The following is a 15,206-nucleotide window of genomic DNA, read 5'->3' on the forward strand; positions in this document are numbered from 1 at the left end:
CCTTGTGCCTTGTGATGTTACCAAGTTGGGTAATGAAATGTCTGTAAGCAAATAACCAAGAACAGAGAGCACCAAGAACTCAAAGGTAAGTTTTTCAGGTTATTTTTAGTTGATAGAGCATGGTTATTCTTTGAACCTTGTAGCATAGATTTTCCTGCATAGAATTGATAGGAGTCCTGCGGATTTTATAATAATAATAATAATAATAATAATAATAATAATAATAATAATAATAATAATAATAATAATAATAATAATAATAATAATAATAATAAAGTTGGAAGGGACCTTGGAGGTCATGGAGTCCAACCCCCTACTCAGGCAGGAAACCCTACACCATTTCGGACAAATGGCTGTCCAGTCTCTTCTTAAAAACTTCCAGTGTTGGAGCATTCACCACTTCTGGAGGCAGGTTGTTCCACTGGTTAATTGTTCTAACTGTCAGGAAGTTTCTCCTTAGTTCTAGGTTGCTTCTCTCCTTGATTAGTTTCCATCCGTTGCTTCTTGTCCTGCCTTCAGGCACCTTGGAGAATAGCTTGACTCCCTCTTCTTTGTGGCAGCCCCCCCTTGTCCTTCTCTTCGTTAAAGTAGACATACCCAATTCCAGCAACCGTTCCTTATATGTTTTAGCTTCCAGTCCCCTAATCATCTTTGTTGCTCTTCTCTGTACTCTTTCTAGGGTCTCAGCATCTTTTTTACATCGTTCAGTGTGTACTTTTTGAAGAAGTAGCTTGTGTTGCAAGTCTGTAGATAAATTAGGTCTTTAACAGAAAAGTAGGTGAGCTGGTGGAAAATGAATTTAAAAATGGAAGATAGAAGATAATAGGTCACACACAGAAAATTTTCCAGGAATGCAGCTTTTCCAGATATGAGAACAACACTGAACTATGAATGCTGTGGGCTTACATTTGGGAGGGTGGGGCAGGCTTAAAATGTAGATGTTTTTCCTGTTGTGTGAATTCTCCAACCTTAAACCTACAACATATTGACTCCCCAACCAGGTGAGAGGAGGTCACAGGATGAGCCACATGGAGGAGAACTTTAGTCCTGAGGATGCTCGCTCACAGCTGGTGACCAAAAGAAAATTGCTTAAGATGCTAAGCTTAAGCCCCGGTCACAGCCAAGCCCGTGGCTCTGAAACAAGGGACAAGAAAATGCCATCTATGGCATGGCCCGTGAAACCAGTGCATACCATCAAGAAACGCAAAGCCTTCTTGGTGCATCGGGGTACCCAGACAGAAGAGATCCCGGATATCTGCATTGAATGTGGGAAGGTCTTCATCCAGAACTCCAGCCTGATCAGCCCGTGGCCTGTCCAGAGCGATGATAAGCCACACAAGTGTTCCGAGTGCGGGAAAAGCTTTTCTGTCCGTTCCAGCCTCAACAGGCATCAGAGAATCCACACCGGGGAAAAGCCGTACATCTGTCTCGACTGCGGCAAGCGATTCAATGACAAGTCCAACCTGACTCAGCACCAACGGATCCACACGGGCGAGAAGCCCTACGAGTGCATTGACTGCGGCAAAAGTTACAGCCGCAGCTCTCACAAGAAGAAGCATTCGAAGGAGCCGGTGGAAGAGCCGCAAGACCTTTGCGCCCCGGTGGACGGGGCCAACGCCAGTGCCGTTGACGAGAAGCCCAAAGCCAAACAGAAAGCGGAAGTGCTGAACACGTGTACAGAGTGCCTGCGGAGTTTCGGCCACAACGCTGACCTGATCAAGCACATGCGCATCCACACAGGGGAGAAGCCCTACAAGTGTAACATCTGCGAGAAGAGCTTCAACGTCAGTTCTAACCTCTTTCGACACCAGAGAATCCACACCGGTGAAAAGCCGTACGTGTGTTCCGAGTGTGGGAATTGCTTCACTGACAAATCGACCCTGGTCCAGCACCATCGGATCCACACTGGAGAGAAACCTTATGCTTGCCGGTTCTGTGGCAAATGTTTCAGCCACAGCTCCCACCATAAGAGACACGAGAAGATCCACAACCGAGAGAATCCGCTGTTTGCCTATCCAATCCCGTTGTTTTAACAGGTTGCTCCCATTGGAAGGGAGTAGTGATAACTGTGTCTTGGGGAACCCTTCCTTTATTTCTGTTTCTGAAGAGTGTAGGACCCTTTTGATAGATTTCAGTCATCTTTCGGCTGTTCCAGAAAGTTTGCTTTCAGTTGAATATAACTAAAGATGTTGTAAGCTCAAAGTGATACAGAGCAGCCTTTTCCTGCCTGGAATGCTGTACGGCAGCGTTCTTCAACCTTGGCTGCTGGAAGATGTATGGACTTCAACTCCCGGAATTTCCCAAGTAGCTTGCTGACTGGGGAATTCTGGGAGTTGAAGTCCACACATCTTCCAGCAGCCATGGTTGAGGAACATTGCTCTAGGGGTGTTGAACTGCAGTTTCAGTGGTTTGTGCTTTTCTGGGAATTTATGAGACTATAGTTCAGGGGTAGGCAACCTTGGCTCTTTTATGACTCGTGGACTTCAACTCCCAGAATTCCTGAGCCAGCATAGCTCAGCTTGGAAACCTCTCCCTTTCCCCTCAGCATGGCTGGCTCAGGAATTTTGGGAGTTGAAGTCCACAAGTCATAAAAGAGCCAAGGTTGCCTACCCCTGCTATAGTTCAATACATCTGGAGCACACCGATTTAGAGAAAACTACTGGGTAAGTTTGAATTCTCAAAGTGTGCTGACTTTTGGTAAGAGCTTTAGAATGTTCCAGGTGGGGTTTTCAGAATATCGATATTCGGTTATTTCTCAGATAGGTCCTTCACAGGAATATTGGGGGTACTTTGAAATCCTGTATATATATTACTTCTGTTTTTGTATGGAAAAACTATCAAATTATTTATTGATAATCTAACTGTATTTAATTATGAGTGAACTTCCTGGTAATTCCATTGTTTTGATTCCCTTTGTTTCTGGCTCACCTACACAATCCTTCCTCTCAGCCAGGGATCTCCAGGTATGCTGGATAATGGCTCTCCTCCTCCTTCGCTTCAACCTGGGGAAGATGGGAGTTGTAATCACATACATCTGGGTATCCTGGACTGAGAGAAGCTGGATTGCACGGACTAGGCCACAAGTGAAGAGAGATGGGAAGGATCCCAATCTCTATGCAAAGACTTGGTGGAGTAATTTAGGCGAGGTGTAAAATTGCCTGAATAAATCTTTGGCTTTAGGGGAGAGTGGTATTTCCTGGCCATTGAACACTCTCTACAGCCATCTGCTAAATTAGGAGGCCCAAGTTCGTGAAACCTATGTTTAGATGGACTGAGATTAATCTTTTTTTTTTTCTAGAATCCTTGTTGTGGTTAGCTGAGTGGGTTGAGTTCCCTTGAGGCCTCTCTAAAAATTATGTTTCCCAAATCTTGGATCTGTTCTTTGTTGCTCTTTCTCAATCTCCGCATTTGGCAATTAGGAATGGACATCCAGCGGCTGAAGATGGTCATAATTCTCTAATGACAGGAAGACAAATTGTGCGTTGGCATTTTAAGAGACTGTGTGGCTATTGTGCTTGGACTTCCCCAGGCCAGAGACTCCATCAGTTGCTCACCCAGGAGACTGAGGAGGTGTGTATATATATATATGTCTGTGTGGCTGTGTGTCACATTTACACACAGACTGATTAAAAACCAAACCAAGCAAGGTGGGATCTGAAAGTAACTCAACACACCTGGATTAGCGGACCACTAAACATATGAATGCATTATGTAACAAAACAGGGGATATTTGTACTTTTTTTTTATGGTGAGCAGGTCACATATAGATAGCATTTATTCCACCATGAAGAATCTTACCAAATTTCTTAGTGGACCCCAAGTCCTGATTTTCTGATGCTATTTTATTTTATTTGAAGTATCACAGCCTTCAGGACATAATTGGACTATCCGGAAGAGCTGCAGTCCCCCGATCCCTTAATTTCTGTGTATGTTCCCATTTGTTAAGTCCAACTTGTGTTCAGATACATATTCTCACCAGTTCTGATCCATCTAGCAATCCCTGTAACTCAGACTGGAGAAAATATTGTTTGAATCTTGGCACTTTGCAGGCAAAGTTCTTCCCTCTGTGCCTTGGATTCTTGTCTGTATTTTTAAAAAAAAAGAAAAAAAAAATGGAGAGAAAGAAAAGATCCATCAGGAATATGTAGTGAGAGTTGTTTTGATTAATTAATGAAAAGAAGGCAAATAATGTTGAACTTTAGAAGTCAGGTGGGGCTGTATATCTAGATCTAACAGAAGTAGCCAGAAAATGAAAAATAAGTAACACATTGGGGAAGGTTTGGAATTAGCTGTCCATAGAAGAACGTTTTTGGCTGTAGCAAAATAATTTTTGTGGTTACCTTTTATCCTTTCCGTAGATATCCTTTATCAAAATATTTGTCATTTAATAGAATCCGATAGGATCTTTGACCTGTTCTAGCAGTTGATTCTACGGGTTAATTAAGGCTTTTAAGTTTTTATTGATGATTCTGAGAAGGAAAGGGGTAAGTTCCTAGTTCTACAGATACAGGGAAAAAGAACAACAACCAAAAAAAACCCACAAAGCATTCCAGTTGTTTCTGTTTGCTTTTTTTTTTAATGTTCAAGAGAGCAATAACTTGGTTAACACAGGGGCACTTAGAATGTTTTCACATTATTTGTAAGAATTTTGGTTTTGCGCTCTTTGTGTGGGTTTGTTTTCTTTGTTTTTAAGTTGGCCTGGTACAAGCTGACCTCAAATGTTTCTGCTGCTTTGTCTGCCAACACAATCTCTGAAATATCACTTGCAGCGCTGCCCTCAGTCTAACATTCATTACGTTGGTCATTGCAGCACTTGGCACAACTCTACCCCAAAGTATGTTTGCAATGGCCTAGAGTGTCTTGAGTGCCCAGAGCACTACTTCCTTTTGTGTTTTGCATTCTTGGATAGCCAAGGCAGTGAACCTTTGTATCCCCAGAAGCTCATTTGAAAGAATAATGGGGTTTTTTCTAGGTCAGTAACTATGAAAGGTTCCATGCCGCCTCCTCAAGATCAGTTTCACAGAGGCGGACTGTGGCCTAGTTCGCTTTTTTTAAAAAGGGTTGTGCATCAGGGGTAAGGGAACTTTTCTCCCTCCAAATTTGGTTCGTCTCCAGTTCGTAGCAGTCCCCGCTGCTCTGTCTAGAGTAGCATTTCTCCGCTTGTCAACTTTATGGAGTCTGGACTTCAACTCCCAGAATTCCCCAGCCAGCAGGGATGGCTGGGGAATTCTGGAAATGGAAGTCCAGACTTCATAAATTTGCTAAGATTGAGGGAAAACTCTGGCCTGGAAGGTGACATGCTCCCATTCCTGATCGATCAGTCAAGGCCAGCTAGTTGTGAGAAATTCAGGTTCAGTGCTAGTATAACTACCAGATGTTGAAGGCAAAGAGGTGATTATGTTCCATCCCGTAACTAATTAAAATCTCTCAGTTTCTAGATGGGTCATAGTAGAGTTTTGCATTATATTACTTTTCCCACTAACTAGGCTGGTCTGCAAAGATGGGGAGATAATCCAACATTCTCAGCAGACACTAAGTCAGTGATGGCGAACCTTTTAGAGACTGAGTGCCCAAAAACCGGCCTGCCCCCGCTCTGCCCCCCGTGCCCCCGCTCCACCCCTGCTCCGCCCGTCCACAGGGCCACTTACCACAGATCACCCAGGCAGCCTTGCAGCGCCATGGCAGCCACGCCCTCCGCCCGCAGCAGCATCTGGACGTGATGGGGCGCGAGGGCGGAGTCTTGCCCCTGCTGCCCAGCTGCCATGTGCTTGGCTGCGCTGCTCTGCATGGGCTGCACCTGGGAGAGCCTCTCCTCTGGGCAGGCTGCTGGTGAGGAGGGGGCTGCGGAGGGAGGCGGGGCTGGGGCAACAGCGCGTGTGCCCACAGAGAGGGCTCCAAGTGCCACCTCTGGCACACGTGCTATAGGTTCGCCACCACTGCACTAAGCTGTCAGATTCAATGGGTTTTCAGTCTGAATCAGCAAGGTTATTACCAAATGTTTCCTCCCACTCTCTTGCTTGCTCCAATACTCACACAGTGTTACATATAGTTGGTACACTAAGCTTAATGATGGAACTTGAATGAACTATGTCATCGGGCATCTATGAGGTGTTTATGGTCCATATCTTTCCCATGCACTGAGTTTTCCCACAGTCTGTCCATCTGTTTCCCAAGGCAAGATTTCCCATTAATTTCAGGTATAAATACATCTCTACACAGGAAATAACTTTCCCTACACCGGGAGGGTTACCTTACTGGATCTCACCAGTAAACAGTGGGGGGACCGGGGGCTCTGGATTGGTGGGTATTGAAACCTGCTCCCCATAGTGACTACCGTTAATTTAGAGCACAGCTCGGTGTGTATGTGTGTGTATGTGTCCACGTGAGTCACTTTCCCCCCCCCAAAAAAAGGTAATGTATCATTTTAAAGCAATCATGCTGTTAAAGTGAATGGAGATTTATAATAATTAAATTGGCATAGTATCTAAGCATTTCCCTGGTGAATGAAAATTAAAAAATAAAGTAAAATCCAGCTTATTATGTTCAGTTTGCCTCTTTCTATTTTTCTGTTCTAAATTCCACCACCGACCGTACTTCTAGGGCAGACGTGGGTATTTTACAGCCCCTGGGCCACATCTGGCCTCTTGGCTGTCCCTGTCTGGCCCCTTCTAATTTCAGCTGGAAATTAGAAATCAAATGTCAATAAGAATATGCCCTGCACGCAGTACAATTGCATTGCCTTTACCGTATTTTGAAGATGACTGCTTTTTATTTTCAATTTATGTATTTGTGTGCATGTATACATACGAATCTTCACAGCCCTATTGATTTGGCCCTCCTTAACAGTCCAATTTCTTACGTGGCCCCTTGGGAAAATGTATTGCCCACCCATGTACTAGGGGCTCACTTCTTGGATAATTAAGCCGTACATACATAACCTTCGTGCTACTCCCTTTTGGGGTAAGCAACATTACACAAAGGGCAGAAACGATGATGTCTTTTTTTGCAACCCAGAGAAATGGTAGGCAAGGGCACCAGCATCAGTCACAGTTATGCCATGTGCACCATTTCTTCCTAATGGAAATAAAAAGGCAAGTCATATTTTGGCCCGGATCCCCCAAATGCAACTGAAGAATGTGTAGCTTATTCTATGCCGAGATCTTGAATTTAGACAGTGACCTGCAAATCAATACAACTGGTGTTTGCATCACACCAATGGTAAAGGGCAGCATGCTGACTCTCCGGAGTGGGCGGAAGGAATTGCAGGTAGCACATTCATTTAGTGACCGTTCAAAATTAGGGAGGACCCCCAAACACATGTTACTTACAACCCAGTCACTAAGTTGTGGCTGCTGCAGCACCCACATGGTCGCTCCGGAAAGGTCCACAGAGGTTTGCAGCAGTCCAGAACTTGTGTTAAGAGAAGCTGACCTTGTCCTCTGGGTTGCATGGCCACCATTTTCAAAGCACCCACAATTCAGGCTGCCCCCCAAAACAGCAGCTGCTTCTGGGATCACACCATACAGACAAAGAGGAACAAAGAGGCTTCCCTAATGCCAGCGCCTGAGAGAGGTAAGTGTGTAATGGGTGATGTGGGGTGAGGAGGAGGGTGTGGGGACCGGAGGGGTGGGAAGTAGATCCAAGGCCTGTAGGGTCCAAAGCCGAGCACCGGGTACCTCAGAGTGGGAGAGGCCTTGTGAGGCCTGGGAAGGGCCAATGCTAGGCCTCCCAGGGACCTCCCCTGGAGGCACCCGATGCTCCACTTAATGACCCACGTGTTCATTTAACAACCATATTGGGGAGAACAGGGATGGGGCTTATAAGTGAGTTCATCACACGGACACTTCACTTAGTGGCCATTACAACTTCTGACCACAGTGTGCAGGCTCCATTGCGATCATGAGTGGATGGCTGCCTGTACCCTGAGGGACAGGAAGAAGAGCTAAAGCCAAGACAAGGGTCAGATAAATGAAATCTTAACTTAATAAAATATGAAACAATGAAATAAAAATATTCTTGAAAAGAAGGATTAGAGGAAATCATTGTTCAGAAAAGAACAACATCCAACCCCAGCTTTGCTTTATTCCCCTCATTCTTAGGTTTCCTCTATGCTTTGTTTCCAATTAAAAAAAATAGTAAAATGTATAAATCTTATCTCTGCCTCAGTGATCATCTACAGCAGGGGTCTTCAAACTTGTCCCTTTTTTGACTTGTGGACTTCAACTCCCAGAATTCCTCAGCCAGCGTGCCTGGCTGAGGAATTCTGGGAGTTGAAGTCCACATGTCATAAAAGGGCCAAGTTTGAAGACCCCTGATCTACAGCAAAGGTTTCATCACTAACTTTTGGTTCTTGAAAATGCTCCTATTTTGGAGAAGGAATGTGAAACTATACAGGTAGTCCTCGACTTACGATGACAGTGGAGCTCAAAATTTATGTTGCTAAGTGAGACTTTGGTTAAGTGAGTTTTGCCCCATTTTATGACCTTTATTGCCACAGTTGTTAAGTGAATCATTGCTGTTGTTAAGTTAGTAACATGGTTGTTAAATGAATCTGGTTTCCCCATTGACTTTGCTTGTCAGAAGGTCACAAAAGGAATACCACCACCGTCATCAATATGAATCAGTTGCCAAGCATTTTAATTTTGATCACCTAACCATGGAGATGCTGCAACATTCATACATCATAAGTCACTTTTTTCAGTGCTGTTGTAACTTTGAATGGTCACTAAATGAACTGTTGTAAGTTGAGGACCACTTTACTTTTTGATATTCCTTTCAGGAAATTGGTGGTCTGGTGAATATCTTAAGCCATGTCCTTCTGTTTTGGATGAATAAATGCAAAAGAATCCTTACTGGCTGTTTCCGTATTCAAAATCACGTTCAAAAACTATGTTCAACTTCATATGCATTGTGTGCTGTTTTTAATCAGCCCAATTGTGAGGAGAATATCCAAACCTGGAATTTTTTTTTCCCTCTCCCTGAGTGAACATTTTTATAATAAGCCTGATGCTTGGGTTTATGTATTCTGCTACACTGGGAGTCACTTAACAAGCCAGAGTTGGCTATATTTACACACTGCATGAAATTTAAACTGTGGTCTCCAATAAGCTAAGCATTCAGCGCAACAAGCCAAAATCAGCAAAGTACCCATAATTTATCCTGATACATGAACTGAGACAGAAGTTTTATTGTTTTTTTCCTGGACTGGGAACTTCTACCCTTACAAGTATGTTCTGTACTTTTTCTGATGCATTTTGGAAAAATAAATTTAGACTCCATAACAAAATCTTGTCATACATCTAAGGTTCTTTTAGTGGAACCCCTGAAAAATGGTTTCTAAAAAGGTAAGCAGGTAAGCAGAATTGTGATGTTTGGCTGTTATGCTTACTTGTATCCATGACATTATTCTTTTGTTTAACTTTGGCTCCAGTCTGAATCCAAGACATTTTTAGGGCAAGGGCAATGTTTTTTGAAATCTCTTCTATGCTCTGCATTTGTAGCATTGTTTTATAACCCCTTGGCTGATGCTGTTTTATGGAGAATATCATCCAACCATGGGAGTTATTTCTTCATGGTCTGCTGGTGACCATTAGCTGTGAAAGAATTAAACAAACTAATGAAAGATAGGACTTGGCAGCTCCGGGTTATAATCTTCAGATATTCAGTTAGGCTTGCAGGCTTTCGCATATAGCCCTTCAGCCACTACAAAACGCTTCAGCAAATGTGTCTGATCTAATCAGGCTATAGATAGGTTGGTGGTCTGTTGAAGCCAATTGAAGAAAGTTTTGATCCTCAGGAAAGGTAGTGACAGACTTATATCCTCCAGTGCAGGGGTGTCAAACTTAATTTCATTGAGCACTGCGGTTGCCCTTGGGGGGCCCGGTGGGTGTGGCCAGGGTGGGTGCAGCCTACTGGGTGGGCATGGATGGAGTGGGTGTGGCCTACTGGGTGGGCATGGCCAGCTCTACATTGTTCGCGTCAAGGGTGCCTGTGGGGGCCTGGGCAGGAGTGGGACAGATCTGAGGGTCTCTGGCAGAAGGGGGTGGGACCAGGGCAAGCGCCAAGGCATGGTCCATTTCTTCATTCCTCACAAAGGGTGACACCTCCCCAGCATGCACCCAGGGGGTGGGTCCAATGCGGCAGGGGCTGGTTCCTCGCTGTTTCCGGACGGCCTTGTGGAGCTAAGACTGAATGCGTTTCAGCATAGATGGCCACCACAAAATTGTACATTGGTTCCCGGCTGGCCTGGGCCAGGGCCAAGGCAGTGGGGGCCGTTCCCTCACTGTTTCCAGGATGGCTTCGCGGGCCACATGAAACCACTTCGCGGGCCGCATCCGGCCCCCTGGCCTTGTGTTTGACATGTCTGCTCCAGTGGCTTTAGGAAATACGGTCTGGGCAAATTCCCTGAGCTTTGAGCCCCTTTGATACATTAGTTTTATCTCTAAGACGACTTATCCCAGGCTCCTTTTCCTCAATAACTGAAGCATACAAAGGATTTGCAATTTACATGCAAGTAGTCCTTGATTTACAACCACAGCTAAGGCCAGAATTTCCATTGCTCAGCAAGGCAGTTGTTAAGCAAATTGTGCCCAGTTTTTATGATCTTTTTTGCCACCGTTCTTAAGCAAATCACTGCAGTACAATGAACTATGTGATCATCAAAGTGAAACCAGATTCCCAGATTGACTTTAAAGGTTAGAAGCCAACTGAGAAAGTCATAAATGGTGACCACACAATCCTGGGATGCGGCAACTGTTGTAAATACCTGCTGCTTGCCGAGTGCCAGGATGTTGATCACGTGTCGGTAGGGATGCTTTTACAATTATAAGTGCAAGGACTGGTTGTAAGTCACTTTTTTCAGTACTGTTGTAACTTTGAACAGTCAATAAACAAATGGTCATAAGTCAAGGACCACCTGCATAACTTGTGTGAGTTGAATGTTATAGAAACTGTTATTCACTTGATACCAGGGGTCTTCAAACCTGGCTCTTTTATGACTTGTGGACTTCAACTCCCAGAATTCCTCAGCCAGCGTGCCTAGCTTAGGAATTCTGGGAATTGAAGTCCACAAGTCATAAAAAGGCCAAGTTTGAAGACCCCTGATTTATACTTTAGATGGGGAAATAACATTCGTGACTGTTTTCCGTTTCCTTATTCAAACTTCATTCTCTAAACAGAGGTGGATGCAAACATATTTCGGGGAGACACAACATAAAGGGCATTTTCATAAAGCTGCCCTTGCCTCCCTAAATAATCCCTTCATTCCTAAAACTGTTCTTGCATGAAGCAGGTGTGAAAATGACTAGAGACAGTTTGTGCACTTCCAGTCAATCTCAATGGGTTATTTTAAAGCAAGGAAGAAAAATAATTTGTCTGTTAAATTATTATTATTAATACAGTATTAAAAGTAGTCCTTGATTTAGGACCACAATTGAGGCCAAAATTTATGTTGCTAAGCGAGATGGTTGCTAAGGGAGTTTTGCCCCATTTCTTGCCACAATTGTTAAGTGAATCACTGCAGTTGTTAAGTTAGTAACAAGGTTGTAAAATGAATCTGGCTTCCCCATTGAGTTTGCTTGTCAGAAAGCCACAAAAGGTGATCCCATGACTTGGGGATACTGCACCCATCATAAGTACATGTCAGTTTCCAAGCCTCTTAATTTTGATCACATGACCACGAGGATGCCGCAAAGGTTATAAGTGTAAAAAAATGGTCATAAGTCACTTTTTTCAGTACTGTTGTAACTTTGAACGGTCACTAAATGAATTGTTGTAATTCGAGGACTACCTGTATTATCAAAAAGCCTGCAGCATGGGGTGCAAGGATTTGAGGAAAGAGGTGGGGAGAGCCATATCAGGAGATGAGAATTGGCGGTAATTCCTGCCAAAAGGAATGCAGACTCCCTTCTGCTTAAGTGGAGCTCAAGTGTTTCAATGAGATGGAAGAAAAACAGAGGCCCAAAGTCCCAAATTACATAAGTAGCAAGTGTTTTGCTCCAGTAACATCTCACATGATGTACAGCAATCAGTGCGACAACTTTGAAACGCATTGTACACGGCAGCACATAATAGTCAACCTTTCACAAAGGTTGCAACACAAAAAATGGGGGGAAGGGAAGAGTTTTCAGCCAAAAGCACGAGGACAGATTGGACCACATGTTATATGTTTTGTGAGTGAAGCAATAATCTCATTATCAGGATATTACACCAACAGAAATCCACCACTGCCTCCCCACGACCTGATCACCTCACGAATTTATTTATTTTTCATTTTGGGGGGGCTGGGGAACTTTTCAATGCTGCTATTGGAAAACTGAGACAAACAAATGAAGGCCCATCTATTCCGGGCGGCCGGCCTGGCGTAGTTTGATTATGTTTCAGTGGGGTTTTTTTGTATGGGTGTGTTTTTAGAACAGGCCTGTTATTTAATTCGATTTTAGAACAGAAACTATTTATTTATTATCGTGGTTTTTAGTATCGCCTGTTCACCGCCCTGAGTCCCGTAAGGGAGATAGGGTGGTATATAAATTTAATAAATAATAAATAAACTCAAATTCATCTAGTGCAGGGGTCTTCAAACTTGGTCCTTTTATGACTTGTGGACTTCAAATCCCAGAATTCCTCAATCAGCCATGCTGGCTGAGGAATTCTGGGAGTTGAAGTCCACAAGTCATAAAAGGGCCAAGTTTGAAGACGCCTGATCTAGTGATTTTCCATGGCTGATCCAAGATATTAATATTGGAAGCACACTACTTCAATAAAAATTTGAAGGATATTTGTATTACATTGAGAGATACTTATGGGTGTACTCCACTCCTGATTTTAGATGAGTCCTGGAGAGAGAAAACACTCATGTAGATAATCTGAAATGAGATCAGTTGCTGGCAAATCAGGAAGGTGAGCTGGGTGCTTTTATATTTAAAACATCTTGCTTCTCCTTGGCCTCTGCACTTGAAAGTTCTCAAGCTGAAGGACTACAAAGAATCTAAGTTTGAAGTTGCAGCTAGAATGCTGGATTAGGTGCTGGCTTGGAAAGCAGGAGGACTTGGTAGCTAAGCTGGTGGGTTTCTTGATAGTTTGTAGCTTGACATTCTGTCTGGCTGTCACAATGAAAACAGATCTGAACCTTTCGTATTGTCCAGGCGGCTTGCACACAAAGGGGTCTCAAATTCCATCGGCAGTAACAGAATTACTTGCAGGATTCACCCCAAACCTACATGTTTCACAGGCTTGGGTTCATGAATCTCACTTAGTCATAATGTGGTTTGCTTGATTTGGATCTACATTATTTCCCAAAGACACTAGGCTTGAAAGCGGGAGATAGTGAGTTCAAATCCTGCCTTAGTCACGAAAATCAGCTGGGTGACTTTGGGCTAGTCCCTCCCTCAGCCCAACCCACCTCACAGGTTGTTGTTGTGGGGAAAATAGGAGGAAGGTGCATTGGATTATGTTTGCCACCTTATTTGTAAAAACAATAAAGTTGGGATACAAATAAGTAAATATGGTCAACTGAAGAGGGGCAAGAAATCTAGGCTACAAAAATTCAGGTGGCCACTAGATGGCAGCCACATGCTAAGAGGGGGTGGGACAAGAATCAGAGAGTGGAAGCTTTAAAGAGAGGGATCCAAATTTATTTACAAAGCGTATAGCTCTCCCTCCCTCACACTTTCCAGAAAGCCAGCCCTATGAGTAGGATGCTCTGAGATGCAATTCAATGAACTTCCACAGTGGGAAAACTTGGAAACTTAATCCAATAAGCAATTACAAAATAAGGCTTAAAGATCTTTATGATCTTGAAAAATGAAAGGTTTTTAATTGAATTGAAGTCCATAAATTGAGTCAGTTTGGTATAGTCTTCTTCAAATTATTGGAATTTGAATATTCTTTATTGGCCAAGTGTGACTGGACACACAAGGAATGTGTCTCCGGTGCATAAGCTCTAAATCTATATGCAAGCAACAATGTGCTAAATAATACATCATATGATACAATCATAAATCATAAGATACAACCAACAAGTGATAGTCATAAGATACCAACAGGAGTAGATAATAGGAAAGGTGAGAAAGATAATACAGGTAGTCCTCAACTTAGAACCATAATTGAGCCCAAAATTTGTGTTGCTAAGTAAGAAATTTGTTAAGTGAGTTTTGCCCCATTTTACAACTTTTCTTACTACATTTATTAAGTGAATCACTGCAGTTGTTAAATTAGTAACACAATTGTTAGGTGAATCTGGTTTCCCCATTGACTTTGCTAGTCAGAAGTTTACAAAAGGAGATCACATGACTCCGGGACATTGCAACCATCGTAAATGAGAGTCAGTTGTCAAGCATCCCAATTTAAATCATGTGACCATGAGGATGCTGCAACGGTCATAAGTCACTTTTTTGTGATGTTGTAACTTCAAACAGTCACTAAACAAACTATTGCAAGTTGATGACTACTTGTACATGATTCAAAATCCTTAGGCATAAGACAGTCCCGTGGGAATTAGGTGTTTAGCAGAGTGATAGCTTGGGGGGGGGGGGGGAACCGTGTCTAGTCATTTTGGCATGCAATACCCTATAGTGGGGTCCTGAGGAGAAATTTGGCCACTTTAAGATATGTGGACGTCAACTCGCCAAATTCTCCAACCCACATAAGGGAGTAGTTGACTCCCCACATGTTAAAGTGGCCAAGTTTGAAAAACACTAGTCTAGAGGTTAAGATGCTAGATTAGGAACTGGGAGACCAGGAATTCTAGGCCACGACTTTTCAACCAGTGGTACGGGTACCACCTGTGGTACATTGGCACCTGGCAGGTGGTACGTGACCATCCTAGAAAAGTGGTAGCGGGGGAGGGGAATGAGCTGAACTGGTGGTAACACCGCACAAGCCTGAGCGAGAGACGGCTGGAGCTGCAGGGCTGTCAGGGCTCAGCAGAAGCACCAGGATCAGTGCTGCTTTCCAGCTGATCGGTGCTTCTTCGGGGCTGTCAGGGCTCAGTGGAAGCACCAGGATCAGTGCCAGGCTCCAGCTGGAGCTCGGCGCTGATCCTGGTGCTTCCGCTGAGCCCAGAAGAAGCGCCGATCAGCTGGAATGTTGCAGCATCTCCAGGGTCTTGTGATTTACATTCAGATGCTTGGCAACTGATTCATATTTATGACGGTCACAGTGTCCCAGGGTCATGTGAAGTGACCAAAACCTGCTGCAACCACCCAGCA

The 15,206-nt window shown here is 43.7% G+C and overlaps 1 protein-coding gene across 1 annotated transcript in view; it reads left to right on the forward strand.

Moving 5' to 3' along the window:
• The first annotated feature begins 1,163 nt into the window (after positions 1-1,163).
• The window catches only part of LOC114923230 (zinc finger protein 271-like), a 17,182-nt gene continuing 3,139 nt past the window's right edge, over positions 1,164-15,206 (forward strand). The window contains exons 1-2 of the mRNA XM_029285936.1: positions 1,164-1,944; positions 8,100-8,110. Of these exons, the coding sequence (XP_029141769.1) occupies positions 1,164-1,944; positions 8,100-8,110 (792 nt within the window). The remainder of the gene's footprint in view (positions 1,945-8,099; positions 8,111-15,206) is intronic.

The sequence above is a fragment of the Protobothrops mucrosquamatus genome, unplaced genomic scaffold, assembly GCF_001527695.2.
Source record: "Protobothrops mucrosquamatus isolate PMUCROS unplaced genomic scaffold, P.Mucros_1.0 scaffold2553, whole genome shotgun sequence".
In the NCBI taxonomy this organism is placed as follows: Eukaryota; Metazoa; Chordata; class Lepidosauria; order Squamata; family Viperidae; genus Protobothrops; species Protobothrops mucrosquamatus.